Consider the following 26,188-nt stretch of genomic DNA (forward strand, 5'->3'; position numbering starts at 1 on the left):
ATGAATAAAGCCTATCTAGCCTCCACAAACAAACCTGTTGAAATATCCCTATTATGTTACAGGCTATCCAAGCAACACCTCATCTCACGGTATCCCCATCACAATAATTAGCACTATAGTCATCCTACTCCTCTCAAAAATCACATTCTCTCTTGTTAGGATTGTCTTCTGAAACGGCCAATTCTTACTCTGAGGATTCTGTAACCACGGTAACCCGCTGTGTCCCTCTCGGAGGTTGTGGCTGGAACCGGGCCCACCCGTAGCTCTGCTGAGGGCCTGCCTCCTCACCAGGAGTCCTGCAGAGCTGAGAGCCTTGGTATTTCAGAACATAAGGATGTTTGTTATAGACCTAATGGCCACACCTGCCACGTATGACTATATGCTAGAGAGAGAGATGTATACATTTCATTTTTAATATGACAACTAGGCTAACAAAGCAAGTTATGCTTATTTCATTCAGATGTTACTTATTCATCTTTATCTTTAGGTTCCGTGGTTGCCAACCTTGGGTTATTTACTCCTGCTAATTTAATATTGAATTGTTTTTGTGTGTATACATTTTACTTGAAACTTAAGGTGGCTTATCAAGTCTAGATTGTAAATATCCTGAAATCCTATCCTGAAAACACTAAACTGGACAATTAAACCAACTTCATCAACCTGCTTCAGTATCCCAGAGCTACTCACTGACATTCTTAGGAAGTTTTCAAAAGATGCGGACACCCATAACTTTGGACTTGCCAGAGGATGCCGGAGAAGTCGCCGGAGAAGACGCCGGAGAGGGAAGCGAGCAGGTCGTAACTCCCGGGATATTCAAACTAGTGTTGGAAATAAACTCTCCTCTGAGTGCCCATGAACTTTAAACAATGCACTCCAGCAAAACTTAATTCACATCCAGACCACCACCCACAAGAAACCAGGACAATTTACCAAGCTAACACCCCCCCCCCCCCCCCCACCACTACTAAACAAACTAGATGAGTTGCAAGCAACCTTGTTCATTAAAGTTGATATCGCTGCAATTTCTGAATCCTGGTTCTCCCAGATCACCCAGAGAACGCACTCAGAATCATAAACAAGAGCCAAAAAAAACAGAAGCGAGAGCATCGTCCTGTCAGACAATCTAGCCTGGACAGTGGAAAGTTGATCACAACCCAGTCCTGGCAAGAAGTATAGAACACACCTTATGCGACATTCAAGACTACTGCCTTCTATAGCACATTGACCTCTGTGTGTAACGATCACGTCCCTGTCCTAACTGTGAATATGCACCCTACTGACAGACCGTGGACGACAGCTGATATCGAGAACATGACCACTCGTCGTCAAAAGGAATATAGGCATGGAAAGAATTCTACACTTTCCAGATTCTACAGGAACAAAGTTCAAAAAGACATTCTAACCAGACTGCTCATCTTAAAAAAGAAAACCCAAAACAGTGGCACAGACAAACAGGTGGCTGGAATGAAAAAAGGACCCTCTCTAAAATCAATATTACTGGCTATGGTCAAAACAACAAAGTTGGAATAGCAAATTAAATTAAAACAACCGGATCACTCAGGTCAGCCAATCACTAACCGCCGTAGACACAACAACTCTATCAGCCTTCCTCCCTATCCCGCAGCCTCTCCCGGAACTCAAACCCAGGGAGGTGTATGACAAGCCGCGTGTGGTAAAAATCAACAAAGCCCCCAGCCCCGACGGCGTGCCACAGCGGATCCTATAAGAATTTGCATGCAACGTCTGTGACATCCTCAATTCTTCATTCCCGCAAGGTGAATTCCCCTCCCAGTGGAAAGAAGCCACGGTCCTGCCCATCCCCAAGACCCACCCTCCGTCAGTCAACTAGCTACGGCCAATATCCCGGACACCACAACTACCAAAATTGCTGAGGCGTCGCTGCCACCTGGATGAAGGAAGACATAACACCCAACATAGACCCCAGACACTTTGGAAGCAGACCAGAAAGATCATGTTCCCACACACTTGTTACCCTCCTGGACTGTTTATACAAGCCATCAGACATCCCATCCCCCATAACCACCCTCACTTTTCCAAGGCATTTGACAAAAAAATCAAATAATAAATAAAAAATTCAAATCAATTATAAATCAACCACACCGTCACCATTGAATGCCTAATCCAACTGGGTGTCAGACCTGCCCTCAAAGCAGCCAACAACAGGTACGCTACCAAGACAGCCTCAGACTGGCGGGCGGTGTGGCTCAAGGAACGCCCCTCTCATCTTCCTTGCGGTCATAGACAGTGCAGCCCGGGATGTTGACAATAGGTGGCAATATGTTGACGATCTAAATCTGGTGCACACGTGTACAACAGGAAACATCAGCACACCGCCGCAGCAGCAGGCCCTGAACAACTTTGACACGTGGGGTCATGTAAGCAGAATGTTACTGAACCCTGCCTCTCCGGATCGAGGGCCAGAATCTCAAAGTGTGTGATAGTGGGAATATTTTAGGGGTAATTGTACAGGAGGACTTGCAATGAGGTGAGCAGGTTGTTACTATGGTAACCAAGAGCAACATACAACTTTTCTCATTCGCTGCCTAAAAAAGGTTTGATTTGTCACAGGAAGACCGGATGAGCATTTACACCGGCTACATACGCCCCACCCTGGATAATTCCGCTCCTGCATGGCACAGCTCACTGACCCAGACCCAGTCTGATGACCTGGAGCATATTCAGAAGAGAGCATGCCGCACCCTCCTAGGAGAATAATCCAGTTATATTGAGGCACTTCAGAGCCTGTCCCTACCCTGGCTGCATGAAAGACCAGACACAACTCTGCATTGAATTCGCTGTCAGCCTCCTAAAATCTCAATTCAGAGACTGGCTACCCCCTGACTCGAATCAAAGCGACAGGCAAGGACATCGCAGCCAAAACAAACTGACCATGACAAAGTGTAGAACTGAACGGTACATGAAGTCACCAATCCCACATTTCTGCTCATTGATTAATGAGTCACTTTAAGACTACAGGACATTATAGATTGACATTTGTTTTACTCTTATTTTTTTTATTGTGTTGCTCTTATCCATTAATATGTTGTATGCTCATGGATTTCAGTTTGTATTGACTGCTAGGAGTGTAAAAAGTTTAATTAAAAAGTTGGTTAAGATCTCAATTCTCCTTTCAAATAAATGACCAGATAAATGTGTTGCAAGAGAAAGGAGAAGCTTTCAGTGGTCTCTAGGTGTAGTCATGGGTATTCATCAAAAACTGGGGTATAAATATTCTGAAAGGCAACACTGACGGTGGTCAACAGGGTGCTATCGTAAATACGGGCAACAATGACTTGGCCTAAACATTCTGACCATTCATTTCAAAAGAGACAGGCACCCGAGAGACGGCAAACATGGAAGATGTAATCTGTTTGAGGGGCTGAACATGTTGGCATTGTTACACTAAGCCCTTTGCTGTGGATGGGAACTAATGTTATCTCCCATGATGCAACACTCCCATTATGAGGGGCAAAATCCTGTGACCCGATTTGTAACTTGTGCACAGCTGTGGTTGCCATGGATACCACTCGACGTGGGGTAATTATTGTGCTTATTACACAGGTGTGATAAGAAGCTAACATCATAGAAACTCCAGTCAACCCAGCTACCTGGCTGGATAGCTTAATCAAGTCTAGAAGGATGTTCTTTTAGAGAGGTGAGGTGTGCAGAGGTGAGCAGATGTGCAATGCACAAAATAGCCTGAGAAAAAGATGCAGGCCTAGCTATTGTTTGACCAGGCCCAGTTAAGTCAGTAGCATCTCCCTGACAAAGAGCTTGCCTTCAGATACTGAGATACTGTGCCTGGTCCTATGACACTTAATCCTGCAACAGCTTGCTCCACCGTCACCCAACCTCCTGACGTTTGTTTCTCCTTATCCTAGAGACGCTGCTGGCACGCAAAAGACCGGGACTAGGGAAACTGTAGCTTTGATAGGGGAGAGAAAGCGAGAGAGATAGATGCAAAGAGTTCCAGGAACAGGGCAGCGCTTATCACCAGGTTGAAGGGGTTCAGTAGGGGGTTGACAGACTCGGATGCTGCTGCTAGGCTAGCACTGCCTTCTCTAGTGTTCTGCTCTTGCCTCTCTCATTCAGGGCCCAGTGTTTGCTTAGGAGCCAGTAAAGGTGACACCAGCAGCTGTCCAAACAGCCCGGTCCGACCCCCAATGGGGGCACCCTGGCCCCCCGCCAAGACCCCCACATCTCCCCCTCCCCATTTCTACACTGCTCTGTCCTCCCGCTGTCCACACTGGGGAAACCAGAGGAAGAGGAGCAGGAGGAGAAGGTAGAGGAGGAGGTAGAGAAAAAGGAGGAGGAGCAGGAGGGGGGAAGGAGAAGATGGTGAGGACCACTGTAATGATTTGTGATTATGTCTAATCACTGTGGAAGAATATGGGTTGTTAGGGTGAAGTTTAACAAATAGCAATTTGGGCTCATTGCAACATCCTACTTACATTTTTGATAAATTGATCAGTGGTACTCCCACTGAGCTAGTGCAGAACAGAAACCACTGTATTTAACAGCATCATATAACCTAATTTCCCATCTAAATGGGAGCATCCACTGCCATGTAAAAAATAGGTTGTTGTGACTTGGTGAAGCAGAAAACCTGTAATTGCCTGAGTGATTACACTTAACGGGCTTCAAACCAGTCTCTCACGGCACTACTGTCTGGAAGGACCAGGCCAGCAAATTGTGGCTTATAACTTACCCTCTCTCCCTCCATCCCTTATCCTGTACCGCCTATACCACATTTCCAACAGGTAGCCCTAAATTACCTGTGGTTTATGCACAATTTAAACAATGTATTGAGGCCAACTTTTTAGGCTATTGTGTTTGGCATGGCATGTCAGAGTGCTATGTATGTGTGAAGAAATTTCCTCTCCGGGAGGCTGCAGCAGCAGCAGGACTCACCAGAGCAGGCATCATGAGGTCAGCCAGGTACACGAAGGCCGCTCCCAGGGCGAAGCCCACCGCCACGGGGACGAACGCAAATGAGCCGTACTTCCCCGAATCCTCCGCCATGTCTATGGCCGGAGCCAGCAACGACCAATAGGACGCCGCCAACATCACCTGAGGGAGAAGCAAAAAGGAAGCCACAGTTAGTGGGAATTATTATCTGCTGTGTTCAGAGAGCCAGGCTTCAACTCCGAGTGGGGGCGTTCAGTTGGCGTCAAAACACCCCAAAACAGAAAGACGATAGAAACAGTCCTCGGGGGATCTCACTTTTTTGGAACGGGGATGTTGTGGAATGTTTCCCTCAGAAACATTTGGAATGAGGGCATGAATTGAATGCAGTAACACAAATAACGAAAGAGGGCAGAGGGCAAAAAAGAAACAATGCCTTCAAAATTGAAAAAAGGCCTGAAGAAATCTTGCTAAAAAGATAAGACTTTCCAAGTCTGCAACTGTGACTCAGTGGACAGTTTCCTTTGAGGGATGAATTTTGAGTGGACAGTAACTGGAGGGGAAGCACAATTCTCCTAGACCTCGTCACTGGAGATGTCTCAGTTTACCCATGGAAGATTTGATTTCACACACACACACCCACCCACACCCAGCCCACCCACCCAATAGTCGTCTGGGATACGTCACACACAATCCCTATATGGCTTGGCACTTTCCACAGTACACAGGGGCTGGATGATTGAATAATGCATACACATGTCTGGGGTTTCGGCCCTCGCTCCTCCTGAGCCATCGGGGAGTGTGAGTGTGTACACCGTAATGTTCAGTTCAAAGGGAACCTCCACAAAGGCCGCCAGCCTCAGAGCATCCAACACACTACTTCCCAATAGCGTGATCAAAGACTCTTCCACCAGAGGAGTGTGAGTTGATGTTGAGTTTCGGTCTCACCGACGGCATTATCCCAGCCCCTCTGTGAACAAAAATAATAGCATTGGATAACACCCATTGCAAAAACAGGATTGGTCACCAGCCGACTCGCTTCAGGCAACGAATTAAGACCTAATTCTGAGTCATCGATACGACTTGTTTGTTCATAGTGCCGCCGGTACCGGCAGTGGGCTCAAATAATGTCCATATTTAAACACTGTTCGCAGGCAAGGACATTGCAGTGGTCCTATAAAACACACATCCCATCATGCACTTCTCTGCCTAATGAGGTGAGGCTTATGGGTCGATTAGAGGTTCGTGATCATGTGAATTACCCTCAATCTGGAACAATTAGCATTTACATACTAGAACACACGACACAGCTGCACTAGTGAGAAAAGGCAAATCAATCCCTTGTGTGGAGCTCACTAATGCACTGACTGCACATGTACAGTATGGTGAAGGCTGACAACCAACCATGGTATGATTCATATCATCTGACTTCATTCACCCCACTAGCAGCTACCAAAATAACTCTTAACACTTAGTATTGTCATTCCATGTGCATTGCCCTTCGTACATATTTAGACAGTGAAGCTAACATTTTACATTTGTCTCTTTACTCCAGCATTTTTGAATTTGAGGTCAAATGTTTCATATGAAGCGACAGTTTAGAATGTCACTTTATTTTAGGGTATTTCATACATTTCTATTCATACATTTTATTTTTTACCGTTTAAGAAATGTACTTTAAATATCTAGTCCCCCCATTTTGGGGCGGCAGGTAGCCTAGTGGTTAGAGCGTTACCTTGGGATCGAATCCCAGAAGTGACAAGGTAAAAATCTGTCGTTCTGCCCCTGAACAAGGCAGTTAACCCATTGTTTCCCAGTTGGCAGTCGTTCTAAATAAGAATTTGTTCTTAACTGACCTTCCTAGTTAAATAAAAGGTATAAAAAAATTATAATGTCATAAGTATTTGGACAAAATTCAAGTCGTCAAAAGTTTAGTATTTGATCCCATATTCCTAACACCCAATGACTACATCAAGCTAATTGCGGAGGGGGATATTTTAAGATAGTCTTTGAAGAGATAGGGTTTCAGGTGCATTCGGAAGATGGGCAGGGACTCTGCGATTCTAGCTTCAGGGGGAAGCTGGTTCCACCATTTGGGTGGCAGAACTGAGAAGAGCTTGAACTGGACTGAGTGGGAGGTTCAAGAGACCAGAAGGTGGCAGAACGGAGTGCTCGGGTTGGGGTGTAGGGATTGAGCAAAGCCTGAAGGTAGGGAGGGGCAGTTCCCCTTGCTGTTCCGTAGGTAATCACCATGGTCTTGTAGTGGATGCGAGCTGTGTGTGGAGTAAAGGTGGTCTAGAGTTTTTTTTGCCTCTGGTTGCACATTTAACATGCTGGTAGAAATTTGGTAAAACAGATTTAGGTTCCTTACATTAAAATCCCCGGTCACTAGGAGCGCCGCCTCTGGGTGAGCGTTTTCCTGTTTGCTTATGGCAGAATACAGCTCATTGAGTGCAGTCTTAGTGTCAGCGTCGGTCTGTGGTGGTATGTAGACAGCTTTGAAAAATACAGATGAAAACGCTCTAGGTAGAGTGTGGTCTAAAGCTTATCATGAGATACTCTACATCTGACGAGCAAAACTGTCACGGCCGTCGTAAGGAGACCAAGGCCCAGCGTGATAAGCGTACATTCTTCTTTATTATAATTATGAACACTGAACAAAACAACAAAAACGAACCGTGAAGCTATATAAAGAGTGCTGAACAGGCAACTACACATAGACAAGAACCCACAAAACCAAAAGGGAAAATGGCAACCTAAATATGATCCCCAATCAAAGACAACGATAAATAGCTGCCTCTGATTGGGAACCAATTCAGGCCACCATAGACCTACATATACCTAGACATACCAAAACTCCTAGATATACAAAAAACCCTAGACAATACAAAAAACAAGCATACCCACCCTCGTCACACCCTGACCTAACCAAAATAATAAAGAAAACATAGATAACTAAGGTCAGGGCGTGACAAAAACCTTGAGACTTCCTTAGATATCGTGCACCAGCTGTTGTTTACATTATTGCATAGTCCGCCCCCTGAATAGTATAGTATAGTCCACCCCTGAATATTGCATAGTCCGCCCCCTGAATAGTACAGTATAGTCCGCCCCCTGAATATTGCATAGTCCGCCCCCTGAATATTGCATAGTCCGCCCCCTGAATAGTACAGTATAGTCCGCCCCCTGAATAGTACAGTATAGTCCGCCCCCTGAATAGTACAGTATAGTCCGCCCCCTGAATAGTACAGTATAGTCCGCCCCCTGAATAGTACAGTATAGTCCGCCCCTGAATAGTACAGTATAGTCCGCCCCCTGAATAGTACAGTATAGTCCGCCCCCTGAATAGTACAGTATAGTCCGCCCCCTGAATATTGCATAGTCCGCCCCCTGAATTCTCACAAGGCACCCTGACCTCCGTCCCTTTTTTCTCTCCGTAGTCTCGGGGATTTGGGCCTGTTCCCATGAAAGCAGTATGTCGTTCACGTTGGACTCGTCGGACTCGTTAAAGGAAGAAAAGAAAAAAAGCTTCTTCCAGTCCGTGGTGAGTAATCGCTGTTCTGATGTCCAGAAGTTATTTTCGGTCATAAGAGACGGTAGCAGCAACATTATGTACATAATAAGTTTCAAACAACGCAAAGTGTACCTTGTGTGCGAGCGGTTCGCTGATGTGCACACAACGCCGTACATCTGGTCTGTGGTTGAGGCCGGTTGTACGTACTGTTAAATTCTCTAAAACAACGTTGGGGGTGACTTATGGTAGAGAAATTAACATTCAATTCTCTGGTGGACATTCAACAGCTCTGGTGGACATTCCTGCAGTCAGCATGCCAATTGAACGCTCCCTCAACACGTGAGACATCTGTGGCATTGGGTTGAGACAAAACTGCACATTTTAGAGAGGCATTTTATTGTCCCCAGCACAAGGTACACTTCTGTAATGATCATGCGGATTAATCAGCTACTTGATATGCCACATCTGTCAGGTGGATGTATTATATTGACAAAGGAGAAATGCTCACGAACAGGGATGTAAACAGATTTGCACACAAAATCTGAGAAAGAAGCTTTTGGTGCGTTTGGAAACTTCTGTGATCTTTTATTTCAGCTCATAAAACATGGGACCAACACTTTATATGTTCAGTTTATATTTTTGTTCAGTATAATTTGTTGTTATTATATCCGTAATAATTCATAGGAATAGCATTGGGTGTTGTGCAATAGTCTATCCTACACAATTGCGCACAGTAGAGTCTGTGTCCAATCCGAGGCACAAAAACATATGGAAAACAAGCTCATTACCTTGATGCTTCCTCTGTTAAATCTAACGAGACCCTGCTGTAAATCAAGCAGATATGATGATCAACATCAATTCGCAAGGGATATTAGATCCAACCACAATTGTCTTCACCAGCGTAACGAATGAGACAAACTATTCTCGACATTTCACCTTTTTCCCAGCACTTGGGCTGTTGTTGAATCGCATGCACTAGCACAACAGCTGTTCGTCACTTGACTGTCATTCAGAAAATTCAGACGATGTGTGAAAATATCACCAAATGCACATTCAACAAGTATCAAGGTAAGGTGACTCTTTCGGTTAAAACCATTAGATTTCTGCAATCACATACATTTTGGGGGATTTGTGTGCCTATGAAAACTGTTTTCACCCCGTAACATAAGGAGACACAAAATGTTACATAGTTACACTGCTTTTCTGTGATCTCTATACAAAAAAACTGTCCGAGAGATAGATCCAGGATTCTTACAAGATTCAAGTTCAATGTCTAATTGAACTAATTAATGCATAATATGTGGTAAAAAGGCAACTTACACTGGCATAAATGCAATGACAGAAAAGTAATGTTTTATGTCACACGATTTTGGACAAATCCGTTAAGACACCAACCATGAGAAAGGGTTAAACATAAGTTTTCAATGAAATCGGGAATTTTCTTGAATATAGCTAAACACAGCAAAAAAAGAAACGTCCCTTTTTCAGGACCCTGTCTTTCAAAGAGAATTCGTAAAAATCTAAATAACTTCACAGATCTTCCTTTTAAAGGGTTTAAACACTGTTTCCCATTCCTGTTCAATGAACCATAAACAATTAATGAACATGCACCTGTGGAACGGTCGTTAAGACACTAACAGCTTACAGACGGTAGGCAATTAAGGTTACAGTTATGAAAACTGACTCTGACTTCTACTGACTCTGAAAAACACCAAAAGAAAGATGCCCAGGGTCCCTGCTCATCTGCGTGAACGTGCCTTAGGCATGCTGCAAGGAGGCATGAGGACTGCAGGTGGCCAGGGCAATAAATTGCAATGTCGGTACTGTGAGACGCCTAAGACAGCGCTACAGGGAGACAGGACGGACAGCTGATCGCCCTCGCAGTGGCAGACCACGTGTAACAACACCTTCACAGGATCGGTACATCTGAACATCAAACCTGCGTGACAGGTACAGGACGGCAACAACTGCCCGAGTTACACCAGGAACGCACAATCCCTCCATCAGTGCTCAGACTGTCCGGAATAAGCTGAGAGAGGCTGGACTGAGGGCTTGAAGGCCTGTTGTAAGGCAAGTCCTCACCAGACATCACCGGCAACAACGTCGCCTATGGGCACAAACCCACCGTCGCTGGACCAGACCAGACTGGCAAAAAGTGCTCTTCACTGATGAGTCGCGGTTTTGTCTCACCAGGGGTGATGGTCAGGTGTTACACCGAGGCCTGTACTCTGGAGCGGGATCGATTTGGAGGTGGAGGGTCCGTCGTGGTCTGGGGCGGTGTGTCACAGCATCATCGGACTGAGCTTGTCGTCATTGCAGGCAATCTCAACACTGTGCGTTACAGGGAAGACATCCTCCTCTCTCATGTGACACCCTTCCTGCAGGCTCATCTTGACATGACCCTCCAGCATGACAATGCCACCAGCCATACTGCTCGTTCTGTCCGTGATTTCCTGCAAGACAGGAATGTCAGTGTTCTGCCATGGCTAGGGAAGAGCCCGGATCTCAATCCCATTGAGCACGTCTGGGACCTGTTGGATCAGAGGGTGAGGGCTAGGGCCATTCCTCCCAGAAACGTCCGGGAACTTGCAGGTGCCTTGGTGGAAGAGCGGGATAACACCTCACAGCAAGAACTGGCTAATCTGGTGCAGTCCATGAGGAGGAGATGTACTGCAGTACTTAATGCAGCTGGTGGCCACACCAGATACTGACTGTTACTTTTGATTTTGACCCCCCCCCCCCTTTTGTTCAGGGACACATTATTCAATTTCTGTTAGTCACATGTCTGTGGAACTTGTTCAGTTTATTTCTCTGTTGTAGAATTTTGTTTTGTTCATACAAATATTTACACGTGTTAAGTTTGCTGAAAATAAAACGCAGTTGACAGTGAGAGGACGTTTCTTCTTTTGCTGAGTTTATGTTCCCCACTTATATCTTAATGCAATGATATTTTTTTTAAATGTGCAGATTATAATCAATGACTTATCAACAGATGTAACAAGTTGTCCAGTGTAGGAAATCCTCACTGGTACACTAGTTTATAGAAAGACCCATAACAGCGTAAATTACTACACTGTGAACCTGTTTAAAATGCCACAAAAATGCATGTTTAGTGTTGCTGGTAACCTAACTGAAACCAGAGATTAGTGTGTGTGAACACCGCCCCCAAAAAATCTAAAGCGATTTTTATTTATCATGGTTTAAAAATTGCAGATCGGGAAAAAAAAAAATATATATATATATATATATAACAACTATTGGATTAGGAGGACCAAACAAGACAGTTCATTACAAAGGGGAAAAAATCTCAAACATAGCCAGCAACAGTATCTGGTCATAATGGGAAGAAAATATTCAATCTACTGACTCATGCTTTCAATAATGGGCTGAAAATAACCCAATGAGTATCAAATAAATAAGATGGCCTTGGTTACATGGCCGCAGAGATGACAATAGTGTCTGCACAAAGAGAGACTCATTTCTGTCGTTTCAATTAACCCACTGTGGTATCGATTAACAACATTACTTCGGCCTCACCTGAACTCACCTGCCAATGAACTACCTATTTGTTCCATCCAGAGAGCACCAACCCCAACCTGAACCTCAGCTAAAAAGGTGAGATTGGTTGGTCACACCTTATTTGAATGACAGTCTTACAGTCTTCCGTACTGTATCTAAACCACATGATCTTGGGTGAACTCAACTAGATGAACACTTGTAGACTGTCACACTCAACGCCAACGTTCTTTAACCACCCTAAAGACTTACTGTAATCAGACCTCCTCTCCCTCGCTTTCATATAGAGGTAGTCTAATAATCTAATTTTTGACCTACAGCCCGAACACTTAACACACTGCACACCCTTTAATAAGATTAATTAAGACTTGAACAGGCTGGGGCTCTGAGCTATTGGCTGGGTTTGTCTGACATTTGCATATTCATCCAATTATTACGCATTTTTCTTTCAAATGGAGCCACCAGGTTTAAAGTTAACTTGTGGGAGACAAAAAGCCTTGATTTGTTATTGAGGACAGCCATTATTCCATCAGCGGCTGGATGCGACAGGCAAGCTTCAACAGGTAGCTCCGTCAGTCAGTCTGTCTGGGGGAGTGATTAGTTCTTCACAATATGGAGTCGTTTTTTTGTGTTACCCTGACTTCCTTCCTGCTGCATCAATTATTTAGATATTTAGTCTCGCTCTCAGGTTTTGGGGACTGAAAAAGTGAACACGTTATCGACTACCATTACCAGCAACAGAGGCTCCACTGGCAATGGCAGAGTAACCTGTAATTATGACTTGCCCAGGCATTGTTCCTCACCCTGGGTGGAGGAAAGAGTGCACATCTCCACAGTATATCTGGGGTCAATTAAATAACTCAAATAAGGTTTTAGGAACTGAACAGTGAACGCGCTCTTCATCATTGTCTATCATCAAAAGGGGCTCCACTAACGATGATGACAAAGTCACCTGGTTGAACACAGAGATATTTTCACAATTATTATTTCAACGTGATATTCTTCCTCACCCTGGGTGGAGGAGAAATGGGGTCAATTATATGTATAAATCTGGGGTCAGTTATATTGCTCAGTCAGTTACACCATACAGCAACGAGGTCTCCTTGTCATGGAGGTCTTGGCAAGAAATATATGATTGGGTTAGAGTCACCTGTTGCTCGAGGACAGGAAGTAGACTGAAGCGTGTAGCGGCATAATCAGTCCCATATTGGTAATATGGCTCTGGTCTCCCTGGGTCGGACATCTCGGAGGAAAATTGGCAACTCCACCTGAGCGTTTAGCTGCTAATTACAGTGCCTTAGACTTGGTCTGGAGACTAGGGAAACGTAGGCTGTACTAATTTCCCCCAAGAGATCTCGCGGCCTTATGGCTTACACAAAAAAAAAGCCATCCGGGAAAATGAGCTGCGACAGTGGAGTCCTCGAGATTTTGAAGCATGGACGACCTTCCTGTACGATCCGGAGCCAAGCGTCATTTCTCTCTCAGCCTAAGGTCTCAACAAGCCTCAGGTATCAAGGTGAGAATAATGGATGCTAGTTTGAGGTTTGATACACTGATATGGTGTTGCAATGTAGCTATGAAAATAGCTGGTGAAAATGCATATGACCAAACCTATCATGAAGATATCATTCTCTTTGAACAAATACTTATTGTGTTGTATGACTGAGCTGCATATACAGTGGGGAGAACAAGTATTTGATACACTGCCGATTTTGTAGGTTTTCCTACTTACAAAGCATGTAGAGGTCTGTAATTTTTATCATAGGTACACTTCAACTGTGAGAGACGGAATCCCGAAAATCACATTGTATGATTTTTAAGTAATTAATTAGCATTTTATTGCATGGGAAGTGTACCTATGATAAAAATTACAGACCTCTACATGCTTTATAAGTAGGAAAACCTGCAAAATCGGCAGTGTATCAAATACTTGTTCTCCCCACTGTATATGCAGCTCAGTCACTGTAGCTTGGTTGCCACTGATTGCACTTCAGAGGGCATGATACAGTGCCGTGAAAAATATCTCCACTTTTGCATATTTTGATACTGGACGTTATCAGATCTTCAACCAAAACCTAATATTAGATCAAGGGAGCCTGAATAAACAAATAACACAACAATTAAACTTTTTGAATTTATTTCATAAACAAAGTTATGCAACACCCAACGCCCCTGTGTGAAAGAGTAATTGCCCCCTTACACTCAATAACTGGTTGTGCCACCTTTAGCTGCAATGACTCCAACCAGACACTTCCTGTAGTTGTTGATTAGTCTCTCATGTCGCTGTGGAGGAATTTTGGCCCACTCTTCCGTGCAAAACTGCAGTAACTCCACGACATGTGTGGGTTTTCCAGCATGAACTGCTCGTTTCACGCCCTGCCACATCTCAATTGTGGTTAGGTCTGACTAGGCCATTCCAAAACTTCAAATGTGTTGCTTTTTAGCCATTTTCATGTAGACTTGAGTGTGTGTTTTGGATCATTGTCTTGCTGCGTGACGCAGCTGTGCTTCAGCTTCAGCTCACAGACAGATGGCCTGACATTGTCCTGTAGAATTGTCTGACACAGAGCAGAATTCATGGTTCCTATATACATATGGTTGCTGCAAGGACTTCCATTCAGTCACAAGAGCATTAGTGAGGTCAGGCAATGATGTTGGGCGATTAAGCCTGGCTCGCAGTTGGCGTTCCAATTCAATTCATCCCAAAGGTGTTCGATGGGGTTGAGGGCAGGGCTCTGAGCATGCCAGTCAAATTCTTCCACACTGATCGACAAAAAAGTTCTGTATGGCCGTCGCTTGTGTACGGGGGCATTGTCATGGTGAAACAGGAAAGGGCCTTTCCCAAACTGTTGCCACAAAGTTGGAAGCACAGAATCGCCTAGAATGTCATTGTATGCTATAGCGTTAAGATTTCCCTTCACAGGAACTAAGGGGCCTAGCCCAAACCATGAAAAACAGCCCACAGCTCCCGAACCATGAAAAACAGCCCCAGTCACCTGGAAATGCATTCCAGGTGACTACCGCATGAAGCTGGTTGAGAGAATGTCAAGAGTGTGCAAAGCTGTCATCAAAGCAAAAGGTGTCTACTTTGAAGAATAACAAATCAAAATATATTTTAGATTTGATAAACACTTTTTTGGTTACTACATGATTCCATGTGTGTTATTTCATAGTTTTGATGTCTTCACTATTATTCTACAATGTAGGAAATAGGAAAAATAAAGAAAAACCCTTGAATTGGTAGGTGTTTTTCTCCCCAATTAAGGCCCCACCAATCTCCTGTGATAGAGAGAGATAAAGAGAAATATCCTCATTATTGTTGCGTTACTATTTTTCCTTTAGTTTATTGAGCACATTTTTTTTACCTACTTTTTTTAGAACTCTGCATTGTTGGTTAAGTAAGCATTTCACAGTAAGTTCTACACCTGTTGTATTCGGCGCATGTGACAAACCAAATTAGTTTTTTTTATTTGATGATCATACCTGCAGGTGTGCTCTTCCTTATAGCCAATGTCCACCTAACTATCTATACATCTTTACCATCTACCTCGTTCGATATCAATTGAAGGACATTCAGAATAGAGAAGCTTGCCTGCTGAGCAGTCTCACGTCATCATGGGTTATTTGAAAATCTGTATTATATGTCAGAGCACATCACATCTCAGGATATTGCACAATTAGGCCTAGCAGTCAGGATTGATCTGGCTTCGGCATGTGGAGAAATCCGTTTTTTTTCAAAAGCATCCCTTATTTTATGGACACTGAGGTTTCCACTCTGTTCCACATCAACTAAAAAAGGAACAACAAACTGTGCATTATCCAGAGATCAAACAGGCTATGCAATCTTGATAGCGTTTATGGACTGTTGTTTACTGAGGCGTGAGGCAGAAGAACCAATGACCTATATCACATTGTCTCTGAATAGGTCAAAGAATCACAATAGTGATCATGAAAATTCCATACGTTCTCCGACATACGCCGACATTGAGCGTTATTGAAGCAATCGACATTGGTCAACAAACTTCAACAAAAATGTTGAGAATTTGGTTTTGTTTGTTGAACCTACGAAGCCAATGGGTAATTAAGAAAAGTCACAGTAGTCTTCCTGAAAAGGTTTGAACTTTGTGAACGGTCACGGATGTCTGCCTAGCTGGTCCAGTAGTCTGCACATGTCCAAGCCTACAGCTATGCTAATTCGAGTCTGCCAGCATAACTTGGAGTATCCAGGACCATAATGTATGTGGGTGTGAGATAGGTCTACACAATGAATTAAATTCAGATCGAAATTGTGATTGACATGTGCAATATCCATATTGCGATATTCTCCTTTCTTTGCCACTCCATTAATACAACAGAAACTGGACTACAGTACCTCCTCCAATGAGATACGCTACACTCCGTTCATTCGCTCTCTACACGCACAGAGAATGCTGACCAATCACATACTGGCCAATCACAAACATCCCCGTTTAGAGCGTGCGGTTAGATGCTGGTGAGGAGAGAAAGGGCTTTACCTCAGTAAACCTCGGAAACATGAGTGCTGCGAGTGCTAACGAGATCGATTTGGTGCCAAAGTAGAGCGCATCTTCAGTGGTATGGCAGTATTTCGTGCTACAGGCAAACAGATGTCAACCAAATGCAAGTGTTGTGCAAAAAGTGCCTCGGAGTTGTGGCGACAAGTATATTGAATAATTTGAAGAAGAACCATCCCACACTTTATGACGAATGCATGAGAGGGGGGGGCGACAGCACCAAAGCCACCTATCTTAAACAGGAATGCCATTGCGTCTTCAAAAAAATATCTCGCAGTCACATAGGTGATAGCCAAAGACATGATTCCTATTTACATAGTCAGCAAAGACGGCTTCAACAAGATAATAAACACGCGGGACAGGATATACAAGATTCCATCTCGCACATATTTCTTCAAAGTCACCATCCCAACACTTTATAACAAAATGAAGGGAAAAGTTTGAACAGAGCGTGTTGATTATTACGCGACTACAACAGACCTTTGGTAGAACAGGCGAGCCCTACAGTACAGCAGTTTGACAGTACACTTTATTGATGAGGAGTTTCAACTGAAATATCGGTGCTTGGAAACACCACAGGCTACTTCCCCGGAGATCACAGGGGAGAAAACGTTGCTCTGGGGTCGGGAGAAGCTTTCGCCCCCTGGGGCCTGAATGAGGAGCAGCAAGTGTGCATAACGATAACGGCGCAAACGTGGAAAAGGCCATGGCATTGAATGACTGGACCAGACTCCAATGTTTTGTACACAGACTGCACCTGAATCAGTAGGCTACGTGTTCCATGTTAAGGCCATTAGAATTATACTAAATTATTGAGCGTACACATAACACAATCATAATCTTCTTACTCTATCTGAATGATTAAGTGCTGCGCTTACAGCACACTATATTTGAACGATCATGCGAAACATTTCTGTTTGTTATGTAGGTTTAATAATCCTATCTATTATTATATGTATAACAATGTTAGAAAATATTTGTTTCGTTTGGTTTTGCGTTCAGTTAGCACAGTATGTATTAATTCATATTAACTCATTTTAGTTACCCCGACACTTGTTTTTACCACGTCTGATGGAATTACCAAGTTTTCACCGAAGTGTAACCCTGCAATAAATTGACCAAATTCTACCTTTGTTGGCTTGTTAATACACTATAAATGGCAAAGGCATATTCACAGTAGACCTAAATCAAACCAGGGTCGTGTGCAGTCACTGTAGTGAAGGACCTTCCCATAGACAACACAAGTTGAGCTTTGAATAGTTTATCCCTACTTTCCTATAAAACATTGTTTGTTTATCTGTACAAGTAACACAAAGCTGAGAACATCGCTGTTTCAAACACAATGAGTAACAGTCTTTGTCAGAGCCTACTGGACAGAAAGGTCCAAGGTACAATAAGCAGCCAATTTGAGAAAGTCCGTCTAGGCTCACGTTCTCAGAATTAAGTGGATAAATACCAACGCAACACAAATGACTTGTTATTACGAACTATGGAATGTAGAAATAAACACAAGACACATTGAAGCATAGCTAGCTAGATGGATTAGCTTTCTATGTTCTGTTTATTTTCGCCTACAGCAACTCTAGACAAATGTAAGTTTCCAGCACAACATTCCATCACATCATGATGTTTGACAAGTGTGGCAGGTTATGCAAACGAAGCACAGAGACCTAGAACTCATGGAAGTTGGAACCAATAAGGGACGAGACATGATTAATCTTTAGCACTAAAAAAATATATATTGCTGTTTTATTCCCTATTCATTTTTTCTATATATTTGGATTAATTTCAAGGCGTTGAAGAAGATTAACATATCCTGCTCTTATCAGAATGTAATTCTCCTTCGCATGTGCTGGAATAACCACATTCCTCAATACTATGCATGTTCCTTGACTGCATTCTTTCTCCCACACTAGACTATGTATGCACCCAGTCATATCCACTCAAGTTAAATGCAAATGCATTGTTAGAATGTCCGTCAAACAACAATCCAATCATGTGAAGTCCCTGCGAAATTCCTTCATTTCAAATTCCATTTTGCACCCAGTGGACCGTTTCAATATCGCCTACTGTATCACGTCAGCTAACCAATGATTAAATTTCAACCTCAGTTCTTTCTTTAGTGTCGTTCACTCTTTCCTACAGATGTCCTGTCTTAATTTGACCAGTTTCTCACAGCAGGAAAATAATCCTGCAGCAACAGGACATGTGAATTATTATGTGGATTACGATTAATGGACATTTTTGTATGAGTTGACGCCATTTTCGTTAGGGAAAATCCAGTCTGAAATGTTATAGTGGAAATTATAAACTTTAGAAGCCTTTTTAAACCTCGGAGCCACTACAAGTTTGAATTTCCTGCAGCGCAGGAAAATTCTCTGCAACAAAAGAGTGATCAAATTAAGAGAACGCAAACATCTCCTCTTTCCCATCTCATTCTGTTATTCTAGATGTTCCTTCTAGACAGGAACTTGTGTTTCTATAGACAGCTCCCTCCTGGGTCTAATGCAGATGCCTCAGAAGCCATATTTCTCCTGAGTAAAGCGAAGGGAATGCCATGCATGACAACTGAATAAATAAGGAACTTGGCCAACTCCTTACCTGGAACTAATCTCTCCCTCTCCATATGTAGTGTTTGTGGACACATACATGACATTTACAAAATGCTAACTGACTCCGTGCCAAATTAGGTGGACGTCAGAAAGATGAAAATTGAATGTTGATGCACATACATAGCTGGCACAGGAGCTGGACAAAATGAGAACAATGTCAATAAAAGAATAAAGGTACTGATTTCAGCTCCCCTAAACTTCAATCTCATGTTTCTTATCTGCAGTCTCCCTCGTCCGTTGTCTCTATTCATAGCGGTCACCTCTCTGGTATAGCCTAGTATCTATTTGTGACTCACCTAGTTCTGACAATCCTTTCTATTATCTTTGAGGTCTGCTTTCATCAATCCTGATTCCCTCATCTCCCTGAGGGAGGGCTCACCTTTTCCCCATCCTGATTCCCTCATCTCCCTGAGGGAGAGCTCACCTTTTCCCCATCCAGATTCCCTCATCTCCCTGAGGGAGAGCTCACCTTTTCCCCATCCTGATTCCCTCATCTCCCTGAGGGAGAGCTCACCTTTTCCCCATCCAGATCCCCTCATCTCCCTGAGAGAGAGCTCACCTTTTCCCCATCCAGATCCCCTCATCTCCCTGAGGGAGAGCTCACCTTTTCCCCATCCAGATTCCCTCATCTCCCTGAGGGAGAGCTCACCTTTTCCCCATCCAGATTCCCTCATCTCCCTGAGGGAGAGCTCACCTTTTCCCCATCCAGATTCCCTCATCTCCCTGAGGGAGAGCTCACCTTTTCCCCATCCAGATCCCCTCATCTCCCTGAGGGAGGGCTCACCTTTTCCCCATCCTGATTCCCTCATCTCCCTGAGAGAGAGCTCACCTTATCCCCATCCAGATCCCCTCATCTCCCTGAGGGAGAGCTCACCTTTTCCCCATCCTGATTCCCTCATCTCCCTGAGAGAGAGCTCACCTTATCCCCATCCAGATTCCCTCATCTCCCTGAGGGAGAGCTCACCTTCTCCCCATCCAGATTCCCTCATCTCCCTGAGGGAAAGCTCTCCATTGTACTATAGAGCTCAGGTCTTTGTCTCAGATCAATAGTCTCTTTAAAATTCCTCTCCACCCTTAGGCAGTCACGACTCCACACTCACCACCGACTGAATGCACACACCAGCATCTCTTAAATGAGCATGGGTAGGATAAGGATCTCTCTCTCCTTCACACACACACACACACACACACACCTAAACATGCAAAGAGCAAATCCAGCCTTGCTACCTGAACCTCTAAAATAATGAGGAAATGCAACCACTCCAAAGAAGGCGACATAGACACAGTTAAACACAGTGGTGTTCTACTGTAAACGTTCTACAGATGCTTGTCTGAATTCAGCCCTTTGGGTTGTGTCTAGTCTGCGGTATATTTGTTATGACTGAAGAGACCAGTGGGCCTAGTAACAATAGAAGCGCACTTCCTTCAACAAGCTCTCCTCCCATAGGGATCCACTTCAAAGTCAAACAAAGCATAGGACTGTGTTTGCCAAGACTAGCTAAATGTCTATGCCACGGTCCCAGATGCAAGACTTTACAGCGAAATGTAAAAGCTGGGAAGAGCAGCAATAAAGATGGAGAATGCAGAGAGAGGAATGGTACTGAACCCCTCAGCGAAAAACTACTCCCAGCGCATTTCAGGGACTGCGTGAGCTACCTGTGAGCATCAGAATACAAAGTGAGTGAGGCAGTGGAGGAGCAGATTCCTACAATAGACTTTAATGAACAGAGCCCCACTGCCTGCGAGAAGGTCACCATGAGGAGGAGTGACGAATGAGAGAGGCAGATAGAAGCAGCTCTCGGCCTTGCCTCTGCATAGAGCAGTACTGAAGGATTGTATTAGCATTTTGCCTTGCAATGTTATTACTAAATTCCCTTCCAGTCCAGACACTCCTCAGTCACCACAAGTCAACTGTTACATTCCACTCTGATAGTACTGAGGAGTCAAAAATAGTCCTAAAGAGAAAAGTCCTAAAGTTAACCAGCACAAGGAAAAGTAGCAGGTACACAAACATACTCAATGTTTGCAGCTTATTTTCAGGTATTTTTCTACACTCTGTATAGGCTAATAGTTTAATTCATGTTCATAGTGATCAATCAACTGCTCCTTACTTCCTCCCTCAAAAACAGCTCAGATCTAGACCATAGTTGGGCCCAGAAATAAAGCCAAGCCACTTCAGACCGGACACCTGAGTGTTTGATATCATCAGCTGATATTGGGGCGGCAGGTAGCCTAGTGGTTAGAGCGTTGGGCCAGTAACCAAAAGGTTGCTAGATCGCATTCCCGAGCTGACAAGGTAAAAAATCTGTCGTTCTGCCCCTGAACCATGCAGTTAACACACTGTTCCTAGGCCGTCATTGTAAATAAGAATTTGTTCTTAACTGACTTGCCTAGTTAAATAAAGGTTAAATAAAAAAATATGTAGCTATGATGTGCTCACTCCCTGAAGTTTGTTATGGTAATGACTTAGCTTTGATATGGCAGTGAGCTACCCTGAAGCTGCAGAGCCTAACGTCAAGACTTAATGTATTGTCAAGTAAAAAATGGTTCAACTGTTGTGTTTTCTGTCTGAACTCCTCACAGTGAAAATATTTTATGCAGGCATCAGAATGATGTAAAAGCATCAACTGCGAAATGAATTTCACTCAGAATTTGAAAATCCAGAACATAAAAATTAATTCTACCCATTTGTATGAATTATTTAATAAACTCATACTTTATGATTAGGCCAATAAAAAATGGATTGCTGCTGTGAACTTCTGGCTAGTTCTCTCTGAAACCATAGCGGTCACTTGGCTCTCTTGATTTCATTTTAATCAAATCAGTATATTAATGTTACTTAGAAAATTAAATTATTTGGGGATAGAGACACTTTTACTAGAAATGTTAACTTAATTTCCAGTTTCCCCATGGGCACCTACTAAAGGTAGACTTCTTTCAGCGTTTGTAGTAGTGGCAACAATACCTTAAATAAATATTCTTCTTCTTACATTCTACGAGACATAGGGGAGTATAAATCAGATGCATAATTAAGATCCCGAATCAGAGAGGGCCTCCCGAGTGGTGCAGTGGTCTAAGGCATATAACAACCGGCCATGATCGGGAGTCCCATAGTGCGGCGCACAATTGGCCCAGTATCGTCCGGGTTAGGGGAGGGTTTGGCAGGGGGGGGGCTTTACTTTGCTCATCGCGCTCTAGCGACTCCTTGTGGCGGGCCGGGCACGTGCAGGCTGACCTCAGTCGTCAGTTGAACAGTGTTTCCTACAACACATTGGTGCGGCTGGCTTCCGTGTTAAGCGGGCGGGTATTAAGAAGCGTGGTTTGACGGGTCATGTTTCGGAGGACGCATGACTCGACCATCGCCTCGCGAGCACGTTGGGAAGTTGCAGCGATGAGACAAATACAACAAACAAAAATTGCGAATCAGATCCCTAACTGTAAGGGAGGCGATGCGTCTGCCAAACTATCCCAGAAAGATAGACTTCTTCTTATAAGGCAGTAGGCAATACCTTTGGAAAAGTCTCACCCTTCATTTGGCTTTGAGAATCTTCAAGAAATGTTTGGAAAACAGAGAACTGAGTCCACCACAACAACTCAAAGGCTGTCACATCTGACATCTGCTCATATTCACGTGTTGACAGATAGCAGAGGAACCCTGGGTTTGGAAAAAAAGGAAGGACAGGTGTGTGTGTTCAAAAGCATATTTTCTTACCCCAGCAGCAAAGCCCAGACTTCCATCCAATATCCGCTTCTGAAGAGGGGGGCAGAGAGAAAGGACGAGTGAAGTCAAACCAAGGGCATCAACAATCCAATGTGATGTTTAGTTCAGAGCAATTCCATGGTAACAGAATTACGCTGAGACTCTGATTTGTCACCTTAAAATGTAAACCAAACAAACACCATGTGATTTCAAAGTTTAACAAACCATATGACTCTATGCACAACGACTACTTTTAAGAATTTTAACTAAAATTGTTACTAATACACATTTACTGTGCATATATAAAGTTTGGTAACAGAATAAAACTGAGGGATATGTTACTGTAATTCTCTTACCAAACGAGGCATCTGCAGTCTTTCCAGTAAATGTTTAATAATTGTTTGACTGTGTAAATTGTTCAAAGTAGCCATTGTGCATACAGTTGTATGGTTTGTTAACTTCATTAGGGTAGGGGGCACTATTTTCACCTCCGGATGAAAAGCGTGCCCAAAGTAAACTGCCTGCTCCTCAGGCGCAGAAGCTAGGATTTGCATATAATAGATTTGGATAGAAAACACTCTAAAGTTTCCAAAACTGTTAAAATAATGTCTGTGAGTATTACAGAACTGATATGGCAGGCGAATTGACTTAGGACTCAACTTGCACTTCCTATGGCTTCCACTACATGTGAACAGTCTTTAGAAATTGTTTCAGGCTTGTATTCTGAAAAATGAGGGAGTAAGACCACTTTGAATGAGTGGACACTGCAGTGTCCCAGAGGTTTTTCCATGCGCACGACCGAGAGCACGCCTTTCTTGTTTTCCTTTTATATTGACGAAGCTATTGTCCGGTTGAAATGTTATTGATTATTATGACTAAAAACAACCTGAGGGTTGATTATAAACATCGTTTGACATGTTTCTACGAACTTTACTGATACTTTTCGGATTTTTCGTCTGTCTGCTGTGACTGCCTTTGAGCATGTGGATTACTGAACAAAACTGAGGTTTTTGGATATAAAGAGGGACTTTATCGAACAAAACAAACATTTATTGAGTAAATGGGAGTCTTGTGAGTGCAACCATATGAAGATCATCAAAGGTAAGTGATTAATTGTATCACTATATCTGACTTGTGTAACTCCTCTACTTGGCTGGTTACTGTTTAATGATTTGTCTGCTGGCGCTGTTCTCAGATAATCGCATGGTAACAGAATAAAACTGAGGGATATTTTACTGTAATTCTCTTACCAAACTTTGCATCTGCAGTCTTTCCAGTAAATGTTTAATAATTGTTTGACTGTGTAAATTGTATGTTTTGTCGTAAAGCCTTTTTGAAATCTGACACTGTGGTTGAATTAACAAGAAGTTAATCTTTAAACCGATGTATAACACTTGTATGTTTTATGAATTTTTATAATGAGTATTTCTGTTTTTGAATTTGACACTCTGCAATTTCACTGGATGTTGGCCAGGTGGGACGATAGCATCCCACCAATTGAACTTTCCATTTCTATGGAACTAGAACTGCTGAAGCCATTCAAATATACTGCAATTGATTTAGTGAAACTAAGGGACATATTGGAGTTCACACCAGGGACATAACAAACTGTATTTGTGTGCATATACCAGTGTCACAATACAGTAAAACATCATACAGCAGCAACACAGAGAAACGTTGTACCAGTTCCTTACCTGTCGGCTGGAGAAGATGAAGACCAGGGCAGCCCCAGCAGCAGTCAGGCCCCAGGTGAACAGAGTTCCCAGCAGGGCCTGGGTCACAGGACTGTAGCCTGGAAGCATGGTGCCAATCCTGCGGACAGAGAGATGCACACAGTGGAGTGGAGCCGCACAGGATACTTTAGGTTGTTTTTACGACACAGTCACAGTAGCTAGCTAACTTGACGAATGTAAGGTACATTGTCAGGAAATCCCTGTAATACGAGTGCTCCAAATAACAGATCATTTTGTAGAACAAAGGCGTGTGTGCTAAATCCTGTTTGTTCAGGAACGTGACAGGGTGGCATGTTTGCAAATTACTGCCCAACCCCACAAGCGTCCTGCTTAGCTGTTTAGCTAGCTAGATAAACTTGCTTGGCAAGCAAGAAGAGAAACATTTGCTATTGCCTTTCATTGCATTGTTCCAGCTTTATTTGTGTCCAAAATAGTTGTCTCTTTTGGCTCTCTATCTGAAATCAATGTGCGTTGCTAGTATCATTCAAAGAGTTGGCCTAGCAGTATCAGACGACATTGTCAGATAACTTTGCTTTTGTTCGCTGCGCTGGTTATGTTGCAACGAAACACGTGCTTTACGGCATTACCAAGACACAATCGTTTTCCGGTGACTGATTAATATATTCTCATCTTGTTTTAAAATCATTAAATCATTTAAAATTCTTACTGTCACTTCTGGCACGGCAAGTCGAATGTATTTACTTCCTACTTCCTTGTACACGTATCTGTGACAGGTTGAGCACTGCCCCTCGCAAGATGCCATTGGCTATTCCAGCATTTGGAGGCGTGTATTGTAATTTGATAGGACAATAAGCCTTCATTCCCAAAGTCACAGCCAGCCTATGCCACTAACTTTTGACATCAATATTACAAATTGTGTTTTATGAATGTCATGTTAGATTTTTTCAAACTGATCATTTCCTGCATAGTATTATTTTTATTATTTTTATTGATTTTGCATATCACACTATATAGCTTTGTCAGGAGGTCATTTTTATTTACAATCTCTCATGTCCTGCCCAGCGGATGAGGTAAAGCAGTTTAGCAATGTAGCAGAAAATAGGTTGAAGTACCACTGCATGGGACAGTTCAGGTAAGGTGACGTAGTTACACCCCATGAAGTGCCTCTGTGGATGTAAGCTGTAAGCTATTTTTGAATGTCAATAGCCCATGGACAATGTGCTAGGGTCTGTTATTTGCAATGGTCTGTTGTTAATAGTCTGTTATTGTGCTTGAGGATTTGTAAGTAACCATTGGGATTATTTTCCTATATCAGCTTCAATATTTAAGCTGTCCCTGTGTTGGCAGTAGGGCCTTAAGCAGATCAATTCAGAATGTTCCTCTCAATGGATGTACTCTCCCCACTGGGCACACACTGGTTTTCATTTTCAGCGAACTAACTTTGAACCAACGTGGAATATAAGTCGAACTGACGTCTGTGCCTATTGGTCTACTCTAAGGCTTTTGCTGATCTGTTGTTCTGGTTCTGCTTAGCTTAGTCTAATTTTAACTGTAGGTACATTATGATCCTTACCATGCATGACATAGCCAAAGCTGTCAGAGCTACCACCCTCTTACGTGACACGTCATTGTGCAGACCATCTCTCAAATGCACAAGGAGGGAGAATAATGCATGGTTCAGGGTTTTTAAGCCC

General features: G+C 43.3%; 1 protein-coding gene across 2 annotated transcripts in view; it reads right to left on the minus strand.

Annotated features, from left to right (window-relative positions):
- The window catches only part of LOC139570182 (zinc transporter ZIP11-like), a 144,278-nt gene extending 118,964 nt beyond the window's left edge, over window positions 1–25,314 (minus strand). The window contains exons 1-4 of one of the 2 annotated variants that reach the window (XM_071391803.1): window positions 25,201–25,314; window positions 24,495–24,612; window positions 22,813–22,851; window positions 4,933–5,091 (exon numbers count right to left, since the gene is read on the minus strand). In XM_071391803.1, coding sequence (XP_071247904.1) covers window positions 4,933–5,091; window positions 22,813–22,851; window positions 24,495–24,602 — 306 coding nt within the window. In that variant the 5' untranslated portion in view covers window positions 24,603–24,612; window positions 25,201–25,314. The remainder of the gene's footprint in view (window positions 1–4,932; window positions 5,092–22,812; window positions 22,852–24,494; window positions 24,613–25,200) is intronic. The other variant, XM_071391804.1, reaches the window with a different exon arrangement.
- Between the last annotated feature and the right edge of the window lie 874 nt (window positions 25,315–26,188).

Source organism: Salvelinus alpinus, chromosome 3 (genome assembly GCF_045679555.1).
Source record: "Salvelinus alpinus chromosome 3, SLU_Salpinus.1, whole genome shotgun sequence".
NCBI lineage: Eukaryota > Metazoa > Chordata > Actinopteri > Salmoniformes > Salmonidae > Salvelinus > Salvelinus alpinus.